This window comes from Calidris pugnax, unplaced genomic scaffold, assembly GCF_001431845.1.
Source record: "Calidris pugnax isolate Ruff unplaced genomic scaffold, ASM143184v1 scaffold196, whole genome shotgun sequence".
Classification (NCBI taxonomy): domain Eukaryota; kingdom Metazoa; phylum Chordata; class Aves; order Charadriiformes; family Scolopacidae; genus Calidris; species Calidris pugnax.
This window is the reverse complement of record NW_015091042.1, coordinates 1,241,383-1,259,215: the sequence shown is the minus strand read 5'-3', so window position 1 is coordinate 1,259,215 and position 17,833 is coordinate 1,241,383. Positions and strand designations below refer to the sequence as shown.

General features: G+C 36.2%; 1 protein-coding gene across 1 annotated transcript in view; it reads right to left on the bottom strand.

The window, feature by feature from the left end:
• The window catches only part of POLR3A (polymerase (RNA) III (DNA directed) polypeptide A, 155kDa), a 42,310-nt gene that overhangs the window by 10,428 nt on the left and 14,049 nt on the right, over nt 1-17,833 (bottom strand). Inside the window, exons 15-22 of the mRNA XM_014956365.1 lie at nt 17,561-17,725; nt 17,107-17,279; nt 15,795-15,906; nt 14,762-14,880; nt 13,231-13,368; nt 11,420-11,590; nt 4,847-4,960; nt 24-110 (exon numbers count right to left, since the gene is read on the bottom strand). Coding sequence (XP_014811851.1) covers nt 24-110; nt 4,847-4,960; nt 11,420-11,590; nt 13,231-13,368; nt 14,762-14,880; nt 15,795-15,906; nt 17,107-17,279; nt 17,561-17,725 — 1,079 coding nt within the window. The remainder of the gene's footprint in view (nt 1-23; nt 111-4,846; nt 4,961-11,419; nt 11,591-13,230; nt 13,369-14,761; nt 14,881-15,794; nt 15,907-17,106; nt 17,280-17,560; nt 17,726-17,833) is intronic.

Genomic DNA, 17,833 nt, shown 5'->3' with positions numbered 1-17,833 from the left:
ATTACCCACTTTAAATTATTTACCTCTGTTGTGCCATTGTCATTAATTCCATACTTGTCTCTAGTTTTTTTGATCTTCTCAGAAACACCTTTGATGAATTTTTTAATTTCCTGAAATTACATTAAAACAACAGTGAGCAAGACATTGTCTTCATATTGAAGTCTTCAGTATTAAGTTATTTGCTTACAGCTCCAAACGGAATGTTTACAATAAATTAACAAGGCACGATACAAAGAGAAGAACATCTAAACTTAGACACACACGTACACTGGAATTTAGCAAACCAGATTCACTCTTGTGTAACCACAAATTAGTAGCAGTAGATGAGGAATATGGTCCACGCTGAATAAAAGCATCCTTCCTGAGCGCACACTGAAAATTTAAGATTTAACCTTGGTTGATCTTTCCTTCCTACCCACCACATACTAAAACCGATTCTACCATCAAAATAATAATGAAAATTTCAAACTTGATATTTTCTGTGTATGCTGACAAAAACATATTATCTCTCATTTCTCAGTATTCAAAATAAATCCAAGTAGAAAGACTGTGGCAAGAGAAGCAGTATATACAAGACACCTGCTGGACAGATTTCAGAGTTTCAAGATGAATTTTGAGGGGGAAAAAAACCTCTTGAAATTGATACATACACGTCAGTCTCTACCTAACATAGTTCAAATAACTTCTCTATGCCATGTATCTGTCTGGCAGGTAACAGCATTTAACATGCAGGAATACCTAAGCCTTTCACTCTCAGCAGGTTTACCCAAAAGTAGTTCCAGCAGTCTTTACTGGAACATAAACTGAAACAGTATTGTTAGAAGAATACCCAACGTTTCCATGAAACATTATTCAGACATAATGCTTTGGATACAGGTATGTACACCAGAAGTCATGAATTAAGAGGTCCATGATAAACTCTTCATAGAAGTGCACTCAATGCAAGTCATTACCAGAACACAGAGTTATCAAAACCTAAATATAAACAACCAAACCCCATCTACTTCAACAATGACGTAAGAGGAGTGAATAGTCTGATTTTCAGTTTTTAAACCCTTTCTACCCCATTAGTCCAGTCTGATAACCAGGATGACAATTGTATAACATCACCTCTTTTTCACTCAGTACCAAACTCCTTCCAACCACTGCAGCAATCAGCACCAGAAACTACTTGCAAAATTGAGTAAATATATTGAGTGTATTGAATGACTGCTTTTTTTTTTTTTAGAATGGGTTTCATAAATTGTTATCAAAACTCTTCTACTACATGCTAACAGAATCCTCGGATTCTCAAAATAACATTTTTACTGGTATTCAAGCTATCTTCAAACAGTACATTATTTTCTGTGAATACTAGAACAACACTCAAACAAAAGAACTGACAACAGGAGCGTGCTGCTAGAACGGATGCTTCAAGTTGCTGTTTCATCACTTGGATGACAACAGGATGCATTCATACATTTCTGCCCCTTTTGCTCTGCAGTAAGTCATATTAATTCATAAATGAAGTATTTGCCCATTTTAAATGTTTTTGACCATGAAACCTTTGCATTAAAATCATGATTTATTTCCTAAAATAAGTGTTAAGTAATAATGGGGTATTAGAAAAATTAATGTTTTACTACAAGTGAATAATAAAAAAACCAACATTGCAGTACTTGCAGGAGATCACTCAGAACATAATGTAGAGAAAGAAAAACCATTAAGGAGAAACTTCAATAATAATTATATTTTGTAAGATGCTTCTTTTGTGGTGGGGCAGGAAGGGAGGAATGGAAGGGGAAGAAGGCAGAATGTGTAACACTAACTTCTCCCTCCAGTCTGTTGAAGACTAAGTTCTTTTAAATTTTCACCTACTCAAATGAATCCCCGGGACAGTAATAATAACCGTATCACCACCAACTCCTCAAAAGAAGTTGTCACACTGGCTGAAGATTTAGCCACGTGGAGAAAGGCCACAATAGGGTAGACCCAAGACCCAAACAGCACAGGACTGCAAATAGCACTACGGCAAACTATTTATTGTCAACTTTTCCTCTTTGACAGTCACAATGTAACAAAATACATATACAAATTGTTATGTATCATTCTGAATTGCAAAAACAAAGTACTCAAATGATATGTTATTTTCATGCACTAGAGTCCAAAAGGAAAAGTGAGACAGAAAAGATAAATCTCTGAAGAGATTTATTTTTCTTTGTCAAAGGTTTTATTCATGCACAAGAACTAGAAAAGGAAATAACCTATTCCTCTCAACTTTCAATTATCTGTTGGTAATTTATCCAAACTATGGATTAATTTATGCTACAAACAGAAAGAAATTATAGTGCTCTCTCTGCCGAGCCTATCTGTCTCTATGGAGTTACCATCTTCAGTGCAACACTGTCCTCTGTGAGCACAGCTATGGAACTTCCAGAGGGAGCTCAAGAAACCACGGGTTCCTTCACACAGTCCAAACCTATTAAGTCTTTTAGTCAGGGCCTAATTAACAATAAGACACCAAACTGACTCCGTAAGCTCTGGATCAGCGTGGCTTTGCCAGCTCCTACAGAGCTGATGCAGTCAGGGTTCAAAGCCCAGACACTCAGGCGTTTGCATCGTGTTTCCCAGCACTTAAGCTGGTGGGATCATTTCTATACATGAAGCACGGCCACGTAAGAACGCTCAGAGTTAAGCAGCCCGCTGAAACACAGCGGTACAGACAATCCCACATGAGTCAGTAATGATCCATTCAAGTCCAGGCAGACCTGTTGGGTCAGCTCTACATCTGCCAGCGCCGACCGGCTCTGTGCTGAGCCTTTTCCATGTTTGCACCACACTCCCCGGTGCTCATATTCTATTGTCTCCAATAAAACACAGAAAAAGGACTGTTTTTTTTAATTGTGAGGGTTTCTAAAGATTTTCCCAATTTCAATAAGAAGAAAAAAAAAAAATTTCCCTTCACTTGTGTCTTAATCAACTCAACTATGTTAAAAATATAAAGATTTTCCCAATTTCAATAAGAAGAAAAGAAAAATTTCCCTTCATTTGTATCTTAATAAACTCAGCTACGTTAAAAATACTAATACAACTGAAAGTGTGCCAGCCAACAATCTGCTTTTCCATCAGTTGAACTCCCTCCAGTGAGGGCAGAGAGCAGGCAGAATAAATGCTGGTCTGTTTGAAAAAGGCTTGTGCAGAAAACAGTGTGTCTAAGTAGGGGGGATAAGCCCATCATAGGAACCTCCTGGTAAAATAACAGCAATAAGAAATGTCTCTCCTCTGGAAGGGAAAGTGGAGAAAGAGATGGGAAAGCATCAGAAAAAACACTAATATCCCTAAAGGTTGAAAGAATGAGTTTTAGAAAAGAAACTCATGTACTAAAAGAAAACTTCCTCAAATCCTCAAGTTCAGCTGTGGGTATTAATTCATGTGTCATGGTTTTCACTATTAAAAAGGAATTGGGTAAATTACTGTGATGAACACCTACATTATAATTTAACAAGCAGCAATGTATATATGCTAATCAGTTACTTTAGCACTATACACACAGCTTTAGCTAAAAGCACTAACATTAATGCTCACACAGTGCACACACATGCTACAATTACCTCATTATATTTTTCATAACCTGTCTCAGTTAATGTCTTCAAGGATGAACAGAACAAAAAAAAAAGAAAAGGAAAGAAGAAAATGTAACAGTATCTAAAACTTAAAAATCTTAAGTTAAACTAATTACCATTGATGTAGCCATATCTGTGCTTCTGAAAGTAACAGCAATTACTTAGATTTTCCTGATATGATTCGAGAGATGTAGACCCCAAAGAACAGCTTTATCTTCAAACTTTGATATGTGTATATTGCACAGTTCTTTCCTTCAGAGATGCAGTTAAGATTTACAGCCTATTTCAAACATGGATATAATGATTTTTTCGACTCTGTTCTAGCAACAGAATTGGAAATGAGGTTTATAAACAACTGCTTACTAGCTTTGTCACCTTCGCTCTGAAGCATTCTGATCTAATTAAAAAGAAACCCTTCAAAAGCAGGTCTTTAAATTCATGTTCTCATCACTGCCAGGAATCAGAAGGTTCATCAAGGTAACAGCATTATGTGTCCACAGGCAGCTTAATTCTACAGTTTTTATCACTCTCTCCCAAAGTAGTCTTAAGTGTGGCTGCTCTCATAAATACTAAAATTGCTTAATGCTTTCAAACGAATTGACTTTTACAACTCAAAGTGCAAGCAGTCATGTGAACATTCACTCATCCTTGTAAGACATGTAAGTCCTCCTGAGAAGATCCACCCTGTCCAGCAAAGCACTTCATGTGACAGAAGTTTTTTGCTGGGTTAGTATCATAGGAAAGCAAGGGGATAGCTGGTGTTTCTATTACAGGAAAACAAGCAAATGAGTAAAAACAGGTATTCAGAAAGTTGATAATACCTAACATAGGCATAATGGAGTATGACACTCAGTCCTAGTGGTTTCTTACATACAGTCAATAAATATTATTTCATTCATGACATCCCTGGGGAAGCACATAACTACTATGCCATCTTGCTATGGCGAGAAATATCAGCAAGATATTTCAGATCAGTGGCACCTTCTACTTGAAAATCACTAGATTTTCCTCACATTTCTAATGTTCCTGTGGTGAACATGAACTATTATAATAAGAATTAAAATTACTAGTCCTACCTCCCTGCCCCTAAATGTACAGAAATTTATTACTGAACAAACTACTACTCCTACTACTAATGCATAAAATTCAGTCATTGCTCCTACAGAGCATAAGAGCATTTATTTCATTTCCTTGATTTATAAGGAAAAGATAATCACAATGTGATAAGGAAGTGAGATAATTACCTGCAGAAAACTGTCTCGGCAGCAAAGAAATTCATTCTTCTTCATGATGGACTCAGAGGTTAAGACCAATTCATTTTTACTAAGGGCTGGCTCACTTCGGCAGGGATATACAGCCTTAAGAGGAAAAGAATAAAAATAACTTTTTCACATAAAATACATGCACAAAAACTTCACTGTAAAGATGCAGAATATAGATACAGATGATTGATTAAAAGCTTTCTTTAGGGTTTTGGTCTTTTTTCTTCACTAGACAATACTAAACTTTTGTGAAGAGAAGGTCCACATACATTTCTATGTACTTATGTAAATCTGAAGGTACACACACACATTTCTAATTCTGTCGGTATATTACACTCACATTACAGAAATCTGAACAGTCATTTCAGCAAAAGCCTTCAATCTTTGTGGCGGGGGTGGGTGAGGGAAGAACAACCAATTAACAAACCAACCACAAAACCAAGACCTAGCATTACCATTCTTCAAACATCCGAGTATGTCCAGAGTTATTCAACAACATCAGGCTCCAACCTAAGAAGCAGTTCAACACAAAGAACGCACATGTCTTGATTTAATAAGGGATTATTTTGTGTAATAAATTCAATCCAGTACCCAACCAAGCCAGTAGTGATTTATCTATGAGTCAGGTATTAGGCTATAGAGCTATGTCTAAGTTCAGAAGAAGATTCTCATTTTCCAAACTTATACAGACTTTGGTCCTAGTTGCTCTGCTCTAACATAACTCCTAGCATAACATACTGAAATATGATTCAATCCAGTACCCAACCAAGCCAGTAGTAATTTATCTATGAGTCGGGTATTAGCCTATAGAGCTATGTCTAAGTTCAGAAGAAAATTCTCATTTTCCAAACTTATATAGACTTTGGTCCTAGTTGCTCTATTCTAACATAAAAAGTATTTATAACTCCTAGCATAACATACTGAAATATCCACATGTCTTGATTTAATAAGGGATTATTTTGTGTAATAAATTCAATCCAGTACCCAACCAAGCCAGTAGTAATTTATCTATGAGTCGGGTATTAGCCTATAGAGCTATGTCTAAGTTCAGAAGAAAATTCTCATTTTCCAAACTTATATAGACTTTGGTCCTAGTTGCTCTATTCTAACATAAAAAGTATTTATAACTCCTAGCATAACATACTGAAATATCAAGAGGTAACTTAAAAATAAATTCTTCAACTGAAACAATTCTCCCCATAACTTATTACTTCCGCCTACATGCTTAATAGTCTTTTCACACTTCCAACAAAAATTTCAGTACTCCTTACTCTGATATTGTCTAGAACTCGCTTGAATTCCAGTGGTTCATCCTTCCCTTCCATGGCTGCAGGATCCAAGCCATCTCCTCCATAAATAAACTGTATAATATCACCAGTAGAACTTCGGACTGTCAGATCATACTGTGAGCAAAGATCTTCAAGTGATTTTACCAGCCGCCTCTGAAGGGGGGGAAAAAAAAAATATGCAAGGAAAGTAAACAGAACCTTTTTAAAAATAGCTACTGATTTGGATTACAAAGAGTATAGAAACCAGACTCAGGAAATAAATCTGACACAATGATTAGCAGGCATGAAAACCTATTTTAAGTCATACATTATCCCTGGGGCTTTAGTGTACGTTCCCTAGAATATGAAAGCCAGCAATAAAAAAGTTTAAAGCAACAACAGTGGTCTCTACATTTAGAAATTCCATCATATAGGAACCTTAATGCTAAGCTGCAAGAATCTATCATAGTCTGAGGAATTTCTTATGTTGGTTGGGTTTTTTTTTGACAGAATATTCATATTCTTCCAATCAGGTTTATTTCTCGAGGGATACAACACTTTGCACGTATGGAAGCAAAACCACTCAACGATTATTGTCCCTGACAAAAACCAAAGAGCTCATCCATCAAAGCCAGTAGGTGTTATTTTTCCACCAGTGTTACCTACTTCTCTTACATTAATACATTTTATTGAGAAATCTCCTTATTACCATCTTCCCTCCTCTGCCTCCCTAAAAAACAAGAAGGCATGCTATGAAGCATTAGTGGTTAAAAACATTTTTACTTGAATGGTGTTCTGTGAAAGTAAATTAGCTCACTAAAGAATATAAATTGGTAATTTTTTTCACTGAGGAGCAAAACGATAAGATGAAATGTGTGTTCAGTTTATTTTTTTCTTAAATTCCAAACTCCAAGTGCTATAACATATTCATGTAGACTGAAAGTTGATAAGGAAAAATATTTTGCAGGTTGCTTGTTATATTTACATATATTTGTATAGACTCGAACACATGCAAACATTATTCTGTTAGCTTGGGAAACAAATCATCTGATTAATCACACATTCCAACAAGAACTGATTTCAGTCTTTGTAGAGTTACTTGCGTATCTCTGAACATGTCCCCAGGCCAAAATTTTCTTTTCTACTGCCTATAAAGTTAAAATACTACTTAAGTATTTTCACTGAAGTCTTAAGACTGCTCATAATAGCAAGAAGCTTTGTTGGAGGGATGTGTTTTCACAGGAGATACAGCCAAAGACACTAACACCTTACAGAACTTGAAGTCCAAGTTTATATGACCAAGGGGCTTGTTACCTAAAGAGGACAGATAGTGAAAGGGAGCTTTAGCCATACTTCTGTCATCCAGAAAATCTATTTTTTAAATAACCCAAACCAAGGATTTTTGTTTTCTGTTTCTCACTGTTGAAATACCATATCTGAAAGAGCACTCACAACTCAAATCTATGTTATAATATATGGACAAAATTTCCATAATTCAGGTGGGTTTTTGGAACATACACTACATAGAAAGCAGTCCTCAGTAACTGCATAAACCAAGTGCTTTTACCATCCATATTCAAGAGGAAACAGCTTAATATAAGCCTGTTACTGTACTGTTGCCTGAGGTCTGGTTTATAAACCTCACATCTACTGGAGGAGAGTCATGTATTTCACAGTATAAATTACTCTCTTACATTCAAAACAAAATAAAAAACACACATAACGTACACACTTCTCCCCCACCTTAACATGCACATAAGAAATATCCTCCTTTTTCAAGGCTGATAAAACCCTTAACTCCACTGCCAGTTACCTGCATATATCCAGTTTCGGCTGTCTTCACAGCTGTGTCAACCAGACCTTCTCGACCAGCCATTGTATGAAAAAAAAATTCAGTGGGAGTCAAGCCAGAATAGAAACTATTTGCAACAAAGCCTTTTGCTGCTGGGAGCTACAGAGAAGAGTAGGGGCAAAAAAACCAAAGGTTAAAATGCACATGTATGTTCTGGATGCATGTTACAGAAAAACATATCCTATGTCATGTACATTCTTTCAGACAGTTAGCCAATACACACACAAACACAGAGCACTCATCTCAGTTGCATTTAGCTTTGAAGTTTAGTGTTTCTATTTTAGATTTGAATAAAGGCTTCAAAACCCTTGCCTAGTTCTCCCAAACTAAAACAAGAGACTTCCTTTCCTACAAGCCTTGTCGTGCTTCTAGCCATTCCTTGCAAACACTACACCAACTTCTAACTCTTCAGCCTCCCTTGAAGTTGTAAAAATTAAAAGGGCAACAAAAACATTCACTTTGCAAGAGTATAACAAAGGTATTTGCAGTGTTGAAAACTAAGGAATCCATAAAAAATATGACTGGATGTATGTACTTAACTAATTGTTTTGAACAAGTTGTAAAAATTAAAAGGGCAACAAAAACGTTCACTTTGCAATAGTATAGCAAAGGTATTTGCAGTGCTGGAGACTAAGGAATCCATAAAGAAATATGACTGGATGTATGTACTTAACTGTTTTGAATGGTTTGCTCTCAGCTCTGAAAGGGGTTCTTGCCAATGAACTTTACGCAGACATCCATTTCAGTCAAATAAAACCAAACTGCCTCCATGAGCACATCGAGCAATGTATAGGCTACACAGAGGTTTATCTTAGAAGATCACTTTTTGCTGTTATTTAAGGGGCAGTGCTTTCTAAATCAGTAAGAAAGCTAGAGTGAAAATTCAACTTCTTCCTTCTCATCTAACCCATGAAGTATTTTCTCTATTCAGAAAAAATGATTTTATGTTACAGAACTCAGAAATTAGAATTTGGACGTTCGATGAAAAAAGCAGTAGGGTAGCTACCACCTGATACTTGAGTCCCACCTAACAAGACTGATAGCTGGCACCCAGAACCTTCTCTACTGATCATTAAATTTCAGATAGCAGTTTTAAAAAAAATGAATCTCACTGACTTGTATTAACAAGTGCGTGAAACTCCTATTGCTTCACATAGAACAGAACTCAAACACGGAACGTTAAGAGTAGCCCGTGGTATCTGTCTATCCTAGTGGAAAATGAAGGAAACCCAGACTCCAGAAAGGTTTATCTGGCATGTTTCACCTGTCTAAGGCTACCAGCACACGCAGCAGTTGTCCTGAAAAGTCTTAGTGCAGTGAAACAGAACACAAGAGAGAACCTTTAACAAATTATTTTTACAACTCTAAAGAGAACCAAAAATATCCCATCAGACTTAAATTAACTTTACTAAATTTGAAAAGTCTTCGTTGTAAGAACTCAAGCTAACTAGGCTATTCACAACACTACTGTTAACTCCCAAATCACATTCAAAACTTTTACATTCACCATTTGTGATATTTTTCCTTCACCATGCCATATGACACATCCTATCATGTATCCTTTTTAATATTCTTTAAGGCAACTTGTTTCTTGACAGTGTATTGTCACCATACAGAATTACCTTAGAATGCTTCTCAAAGTGAGGCAAAGATCTGTTCTCAAATCCATCAGGAACTCGGGACCCACTGATAGCCTGCTGACCCACACAAGCAATCATCTGGGATATATTAATGAAGGAGCCTGAAAACAAAGTTAAAAAAAAATAAATCTTACTCATAAATGAGAAATATCAGCATTCTTCTGATGAGCTGTCTCCACTTCTGTGAAGATCTATCATTTAGCTTCGTAATTTGTCAAAAATGCATTTAGAGTTGCAACAGTTAAAGAAGGCTTTCTGCTACTTGTCCTCCGAATTTCAGCATTTAGGCACACTGACAACTAAGTTAGCTTATGATATAGCTAACACCACCTTTTAAATTTTTTTTTTCTTTGTGTGATAGACATTCATGCCACCAGTATTTGACTACAGACTACTACTATTATCCTATTTTGTATTACAGATTGTGTTTTACAGAGCCCATGATCCTAACCTACTTTAGAAATACAAAATGTCACCCTGAGGCTTTCCATGATTTATTAAGAGACAGATAAATAAGGCAAAGAGTTAAGTGATTTCTTCATGTTCTCACAGGAAACAAGGGAAAGCTCAGATAAGAATTTGAGTATAAAACAAATATTTACTACACAGGTGGTCCTTCAGAAACAAAGCAGTGAGATGGCTGAAATGTTAGTTCCAATTCTTCATATATAATTTCCAGTTGATTTTTGCATGTGATACAGATACTTAAGGTCACAAATGCAACTCAAAACTTTTTGCTGATGAATTAATTGAAGTCTTAAGAACACCTAAAGTTCTAACAGGACGTTTTTTCAACTTGTACATTACTTGTACTGTAAATAAAAAACTAGCGCATCAGCTTGATTTTAATTAACTATGCCCAACCTGTTCTAACTGAGAGGAATTACTTCAAATCTATGAGACATTAATTTCATACTTGCACAACTGACTAAAACAAGCTATAAAGACAGAACAAGTAATTTTGAGAACAGTCATGGAGCAAAAAATCTACTTCCAAAGGTTAGCTATATCCCTACCTTTAGAACCACAGAGCGCCATGATAAGGGGACTGTTGCTCTTGTCCAGTTCTCTGAGACAGGCACTGCCAGCATGATCTCTGATAACAGAGAGTTCTTTAAGGATTAAGGCCTGAAATCCAAGATTTCAAAGATTCAGCATTCATTAAAAATACCATACATAAACAGTACTCTACCACTTGACAGCAATACATTCAGTAGTCAAAGTGAATTCAAAATACAATAAAGAGAAAAAAACCTAGAGTTGCTTGGGTAAAACCAGTTTAACTTGCATAACCTTCCCTTTGCTGGGCAGAAACTCTTTCTTGGGATAAAACAGGACAAGATAACAATTAACAAACCAACCACAAAACCAAGACCTAGCATTACCATTCTTCAAACATCCGAGTATGTCCAGAGTTATTCAACAACATCAGGCTCCAACCTAAGAAGCAGTTCAACACAAAGAACGCACATGTCTTGATTTAATAAGGGATTATTTTGTGTAATAAATTCAATCCAGTACCCAACCAAGCCAGTAGTGATTTATCTATGAGTCAGGTATTAGGCTATAGAGCTATGTCTAAGTTCAGAAGAAGATTCTCATTTTCCAAACTTATACAGACTTTGGTCCTAGTTGCTCTGCTCTAACATAACTCCTAGCATAACATACTGAAATATCAAGAGGTAACTTAAAAATAAATTCTTCAACTGAAACAATTCTCCCCATAACTTATTACTTCCGCCTACATGCTTAATAGTCTTTTCACACTTCCAACAAAAATTTCAGTACTCCTTACTCTGATATTGTCTAGAACTCGCTTGAATTCCAGTGGTTCATCCTTCCCTTCCATGGCTGCAGGATCCAAGCCATCTCCTCCATAAATAAACTGTATAATATCACCAGTAGAACTTCGGACTGTCAGATCATACTGTGAGCAAAGATCTTCAAGTGATTTTACCAGCCGCCTCTGAAGGGGGGGAAAAAAAAAATATGCAAGGAAAGTAAACAGAACCTTTTTAAAAATAGCTACTGATTTGGATTACAAAGAGTATAGAAACCAGACTCAGGAAATAAATCTGACACAATGATTAGCAGGCATGAAAACCTATTTTAAGTCATACATTATCCCTGGGGCTTTAGTGTACGTTCCCTAGAATATGAAAGCCAGCAATAAAAAAGTTTAAAGCAACAACACTGGTCTCTACAATTTAGAAATTCCATCATATAGGAACCTTAATGCTAAGCTGCAAGAATCTATCATAGTCTGAGGAATTTCTTGTGTTGGTTGGGTTTTTTTTTGACAGAATATTCATATTCTTCCAATCAGGTTTATTTCTCGAGGGATACAACACTTTGCACGTATGGAAGCAAAACCACTCAACGATTATTGTCCCTGACAAAAACCAAAGAGCTCATCCATCAAAGCCAGTAGGTGTTATTTTTCCACCAGTGTTACCTACTTCTCTTACATTAATACATTTTATTGAGAAATCTCCTTATTACCATCTTCCCTCCTCTGCCTCCCTAAAAAACAAGAAGGCATGCTATGAAGCATTAGTGGTTAAAAACATTTTTACTTGAATGGTGTTCTGTGAAAGTAAATTAGCTCACTAAAGAATATAAATTGGTAATTTTTTTCACTGAGGAGCAAAACGATAAGATGAAATGTGTGTTCAGTTTATTTTTTTCTTAAATTCCAAACTCCAAGTGCTATAACATATTCATGTAGACTGAAAGTTGATAAGGAAAAATATTTTGCAGGTTGCTTGTTATATTTACATATATTTGTATAGACTCGAACACATGCAAACATTATTCTGTTAGCTTGGGAAACAAATCATCTGATTAATCACACATTCCAACAAGAACTGATTTCAGTCTTTGTAGAGCTACTTGCGTATCTCTGAACATGTCCCCAGGCCAAAATTTTCTTTTCTACTGCCTATAAAGTTAAAATACTACTTAAGTATTTTCACTGAAGTCTTAAGACTGCTCATAATAGCAAGAAGCTTTGTTGGAGGGATGTGTTTTCACAGGAGATACAGCCAAAGACACTAACACCTTACAGAACTTGAAGTCCAAGTTTATATGACCAAGGGGCTTGTTACCTAAAGAGGACAGATAGTGAAAGGGAGCTTTAGCCATACTTCTGTCATCCAGAAAATCTATTTTTTAAATAACCCAAACCAAGGATTTTTGTTTTCTGTTTCTCACTGTTGAAATACCATATCTGAAAGAGCACTCACAACTCAAATCTATGTTATAATATATGGACAAAATTTCCATAATTCAGGTGGGTTTTTGGAACATACACTACATAGAAAGCAGTCCTCAGTAACTGCATAAACCAAGTGCTTTTACCATCCATATTCAAGAGGAAACAGCTTAATATAAGCCTGTTACTGTACTGTTGCCTGAGGTCTGGTTTATAAACCTCACATCTACTGGAGGAGAGTCATGTATTTCACAGTATAAATTACTCTCTTACATTCAAAACAAAATAAAAAACACACATAACGTACACACTTCTCCCCCACCTTAACATGCACATAAGAAATATCCTCCTTTTTCAAGGCTGATAAAACCCTTAACTCCACTGCCAGTTACCTGCATATATCCAGTTTCGGCTGTCTTCACAGCTGTGTCAACCAGACCTTCTCGACCAGCCATTGTATGAAAAAAAAATTCAGTGGGAGTCAAGCCAGAATAGAAACTATTTGCAACAAAGCCTTTTGCTGCTGGGAGCTACAGAGAAGAGTAGGGGCAAAAAAAACAAAGGTTAAAATGCACATGTATGTTCTGGATGCATGTTACAGAAAAACATATCCTATGTCATGTACATTCTTTCAGACAGTTAGCCAATACACACACAAACACAGAGCACTCATCTCAGTTGCATTTAGCTTTGAAGTTTAGTGTTTCTATTTTAGATTTGAATAAAGGCTTCAAAACCCTTGCCTAGTTCTCCCAAACTAAAACAAGAGACTTCCTTTCCTACAAGCCTTGTCGTGCTTCTAGCCATTCCTTGCAAACACTACACCAACTTCTAACTCTTCAGCCTCCCTTGAAGTTGTAAAAATTAAAAGGGCAACAAAAACATTCACTTTGCAAGAGTATAACAAAGGTATTTGCAGTGTTGAAAACTAAGGAATCCATAAAAAATATGACTGGATGTATGTACTTAACTAATTGTTTTGAACGGTTTGCTCTCAGCTCTGAAAGGGGTTCTTGCCAATGAACTTTACGCAGACATCCATTTCAGTCAAATAAAACCAAACTGCCTCCATGAGCACATCGAGCAATGTATAGGCTACACAGAGGTTTATCTTAGAAGATCACTTTTTGCTGTTATTTAAGGGGCAGTGCTTTCTAAACCAGTAAGAAAGCTAGAGTGAAAATTCAACTTCTTCCTTCTCATCTAACCCATGAAGTATTTTCTCTATTCAGAAAAAATGATTTTATGTTACAGAACTCAGAAGTTAGAATTTGGACGTTCAGTGACAAAAGCAGTAGAGTAGCTACCACCTGATGCTTGAGTCCCACCTAACAAGACTGATGGTTGGCACCTAGAACCTTCTCTACTGATCATTAAATTTCAGATAGCAGTTTTAAAAAAAATGAATCTCACTGACTTGTATTAACAAGTGCGTGAAACTCCTATTGCTTCACATAGAACAGAACTCAAACACGGAACGTTAAGAGTAGCCCGTGGTATCTGTCTATCCTAGTGGAAAATGAAGGAAACCCAGACTCCAGAAAGGTTTATCTGGCATGTTTCACCTGTCTAAGGCTACCAGCACACGCAGCAGTTGTCCTGAAAAGTCTTAGTGCAGTGAAACAGAACACAAGAGAGAACCTTTAACAAATTATTTTTACAACTCTAAAGAGAACCAAAAATATCCCATCAGACTTACTTTAACTTTACTAAATTTGAAAGGTCTTTGCTGTAACAACTCAAGCTAACTAGGCTATTCACAACACTACTGTTAACTCCCAAATCACATTCAAAACTTTTACATTCACCATTTGTGATATTTTTCCTTCACCATGCCATATGACACATCCTATCATGTATCCTTTTTAATATTCTTTAAGGCAACTTGTTTCTTGACAGTGTATTGTCACCATACAGAATTACCTTAGAATGCTTCTCAAAGTGAGGCAAAGATCTGTTCTCAAATCCATCAGGAACTCGGGACCCACTGATAGCCTGCTGACCCACACAAGCAATCATCTGGGATATATTAATGAAGGAGCCTGAAAACAAAGTTAAAAAAAAATAAATCTTACTCATAAATGAGAAATATCAGCATTCTTCTGATGAGCTGTCTCCACTTCTGTGAAGATCTATCATTTAGCTTCGTAATTTGTCAAAAATGCATTTAGAGTTGCAACAGTTAAAGAAGGCTTTCTGCTACTTGTCCTCCGAATTTCAGCATTTAGGCACACTGACAACTAAGTTAGCTTATGATATAGCTAACACCACCTTTTAAATTTTTTTTTCTTTGTGTGATAGACATTCATGCCACCAGTATTTGACTACAGACTACTACTATTATCCTATTTCGTATTACAGATTGTGTTTTACAGAGCCCATGATCCTAACCGACTTTAGAAATACAAAATGTCACCCTGAGGCTTTCCATGATTTATTAAGAGACAGATAAATAAGGCAAAGAGTTAAGTGATTTCTTCATGTTCTCACAGGAAACAAGGGAAAGCTCAGATAAGAATTTGAGTATAAAACAAATATTTACTACACAGGTGGTCCTTCAGAAACAAAGCAGTGAGATGGCTGAAATGTTAGTTCCAATTCTTCATATATAATTTCCAGTTGATTTTTGCATGTGATACAGATACTTAAGGTCACAAATGCAACTCAAAACTTTTTGCTGATGAATTAATTGAAGTCTTAAGAACACCTAAAGTTCTAACAGGACGTTTTTTCAACTTGTACATTACTTGTACTGTAAATAAAAAACTAGCGCATCAGCTTGATTTTAATTAACTATGCCCAACCTGTTCTAACTGAGAGGAATTACTTCAAATCTATGAGACATTAATTTCATACTTGCACAACTGACTAAAACAAGCTATAAAGACAGAACAAGTAATTTTGAGAACAGTCATGGAGCAAAAAATCTACTTCCAAAGGTTAGCTATATCCCTACCTTTAGAACCACAGAGCGCCATGATAAGGGGACTGTTGCTCTTGTCCAGTTCTCTGAGACAGGCACTGCCAGCATGATCTCTGATAACAGAGAGTTCTTTAAGGATTAAGGCCTGAAATCCAAGATTTCAAAGATTCAGCATTCATTAAAAATACCATACATAAACAGTACTCTACCACTTGACAGCAATACATTCAGTAGTCAAAGTGAATTCAAAATACAATAAAGAGAAAAAAACCTAGAGTTGCTTGGGTAAAACCAGTTTAACTTGCATAACCTTCCCTTTGCTGGGCAGAAACTCTTTCTTGGGATAAAACAGGACAAGATAACCTCTTTAGGGATAAAACAGGGGTAACCACAGACAGGATAACCTATTTTATCAGCAGCACCAACTTAAGCTAAACTGAGCCTTGAACTAAGCTCTAAGTCTCACTGTGCTATGCGAAAGACTTCCACAAAAAAAAACCTAATGTATTTTTGGACTGCTTTCAGAGAGTACAATGCTGACATCTCCAATTGTTAAAAACACAACTGCATCAAAAAAACCCCCAACATTCTAGGACATACACAAGTGTCTGAAAAGAGGAAGAGTGGAAAAGATTGCAAGATGCTTCTTTCAGACAGAGTGCCACTTCACACCAGACAACTGTGGCAGTAATTTATCACAGGGTGGGGTTTTCTCATTGCTTTTTGTTGTTACTCTGTGTGTGTGTTCTTTTTTCCTTTCTACTTTTTCTTAAAGGCAAAAACTAGACATTGACTAGCTACGACAACAAATGAATAAAACCATTAAAAACAATGAAAAGAGTGTTCTTCAGCTGACTCCATTAAGTCCCTGTCCATAAGCTTTTGGACAACATTTGTTGCTCTTCATCAAATTTTCTATAGGAAAAAGAAAAAACTCAGCATAACTAAAGTCCACTTCACTTTTTCCCCAGTCAGGGGCAAGAAAACACTTGGAGCATTTTGTTTCTTGGATTAAGTTTTCTGTTACTGTTCTTTTTTATTTACAAACACTGATAATCTAATTAATTCATTTCAATTACCCTGTAATTTTATTCTCTTGTATGTCACCCCAATACATTCAGTCAGGAAGGAGGGAGGATCTCTGTTATTTAGTATTTAGCTAACATTTTAGATGCATACAAGCATCTAAAGGTTAAGTCTAGACTCAGCTAAAGTTGTGTACCTAGGGACCCTATTTGCTTGCATTTTTAGGTTTCAAAAGACAGCTTTGAACTTCAAAATGTATATGAGTATATTCATTAAGTCTCTACTCTAAATATATAGTCATTTAAATTTAAAATTTTACCTCTAATGTCTCTTCTGCAGTACAACCAGGCTGCTGCTGTAGCTTCCCAGTGTTCAGAGCTTCAATATACTCATCGCACTTCTTATAGCCAGCATTCAGGAGCTCATACTTAGCTTTTAGCAGGCCCTGCCCAGGGGTTACATCACCAATTCCAATTGAAAAGCCACGATTAGCTATTATTGGGGAAAAAGAAAAGATTACATTGATAGTTCAATCTCATATAGGTAAAACAAATTAAATCCAGTAAATATTATCATCAGAAACTTTATTTTTTCCTCCTGTCACGCACTTCATAAGCACAACCAGTTGTCACTATTTCTTTGTCAGCTTCAGGTCTAGTTCATTTTTTTTAAACATAGTACATCATATTTGATGCAAAAATCTTGCTTCATTGCTCTGTACTTCTGCTTTAAGATGCTATTTTAGAAGGAAGCATACTTCCCCTGTTACTTACACAGATAGACAGGAGCAAGCCTGGCTAGTCGTGACATGGCATCTGCAGCTTCTACCTGTCCCCAGTCTCTCAGCAAGATGTAGAAGATGTTGTTCTTGGATCCTGAACCTAAGGTTCCTTTATCCATACTGCCACTCATTAACTCACTGTTCTGAATTGTGACATCTAGAAATAAAAGCAAAAAGAATTACTTGTTTTTTTCTAAAAGAAAATACCTAAACTCCAGTAATCAGTTAGGAAGTAGGTTTATAAACAAAAGCTCTATTCATGAAA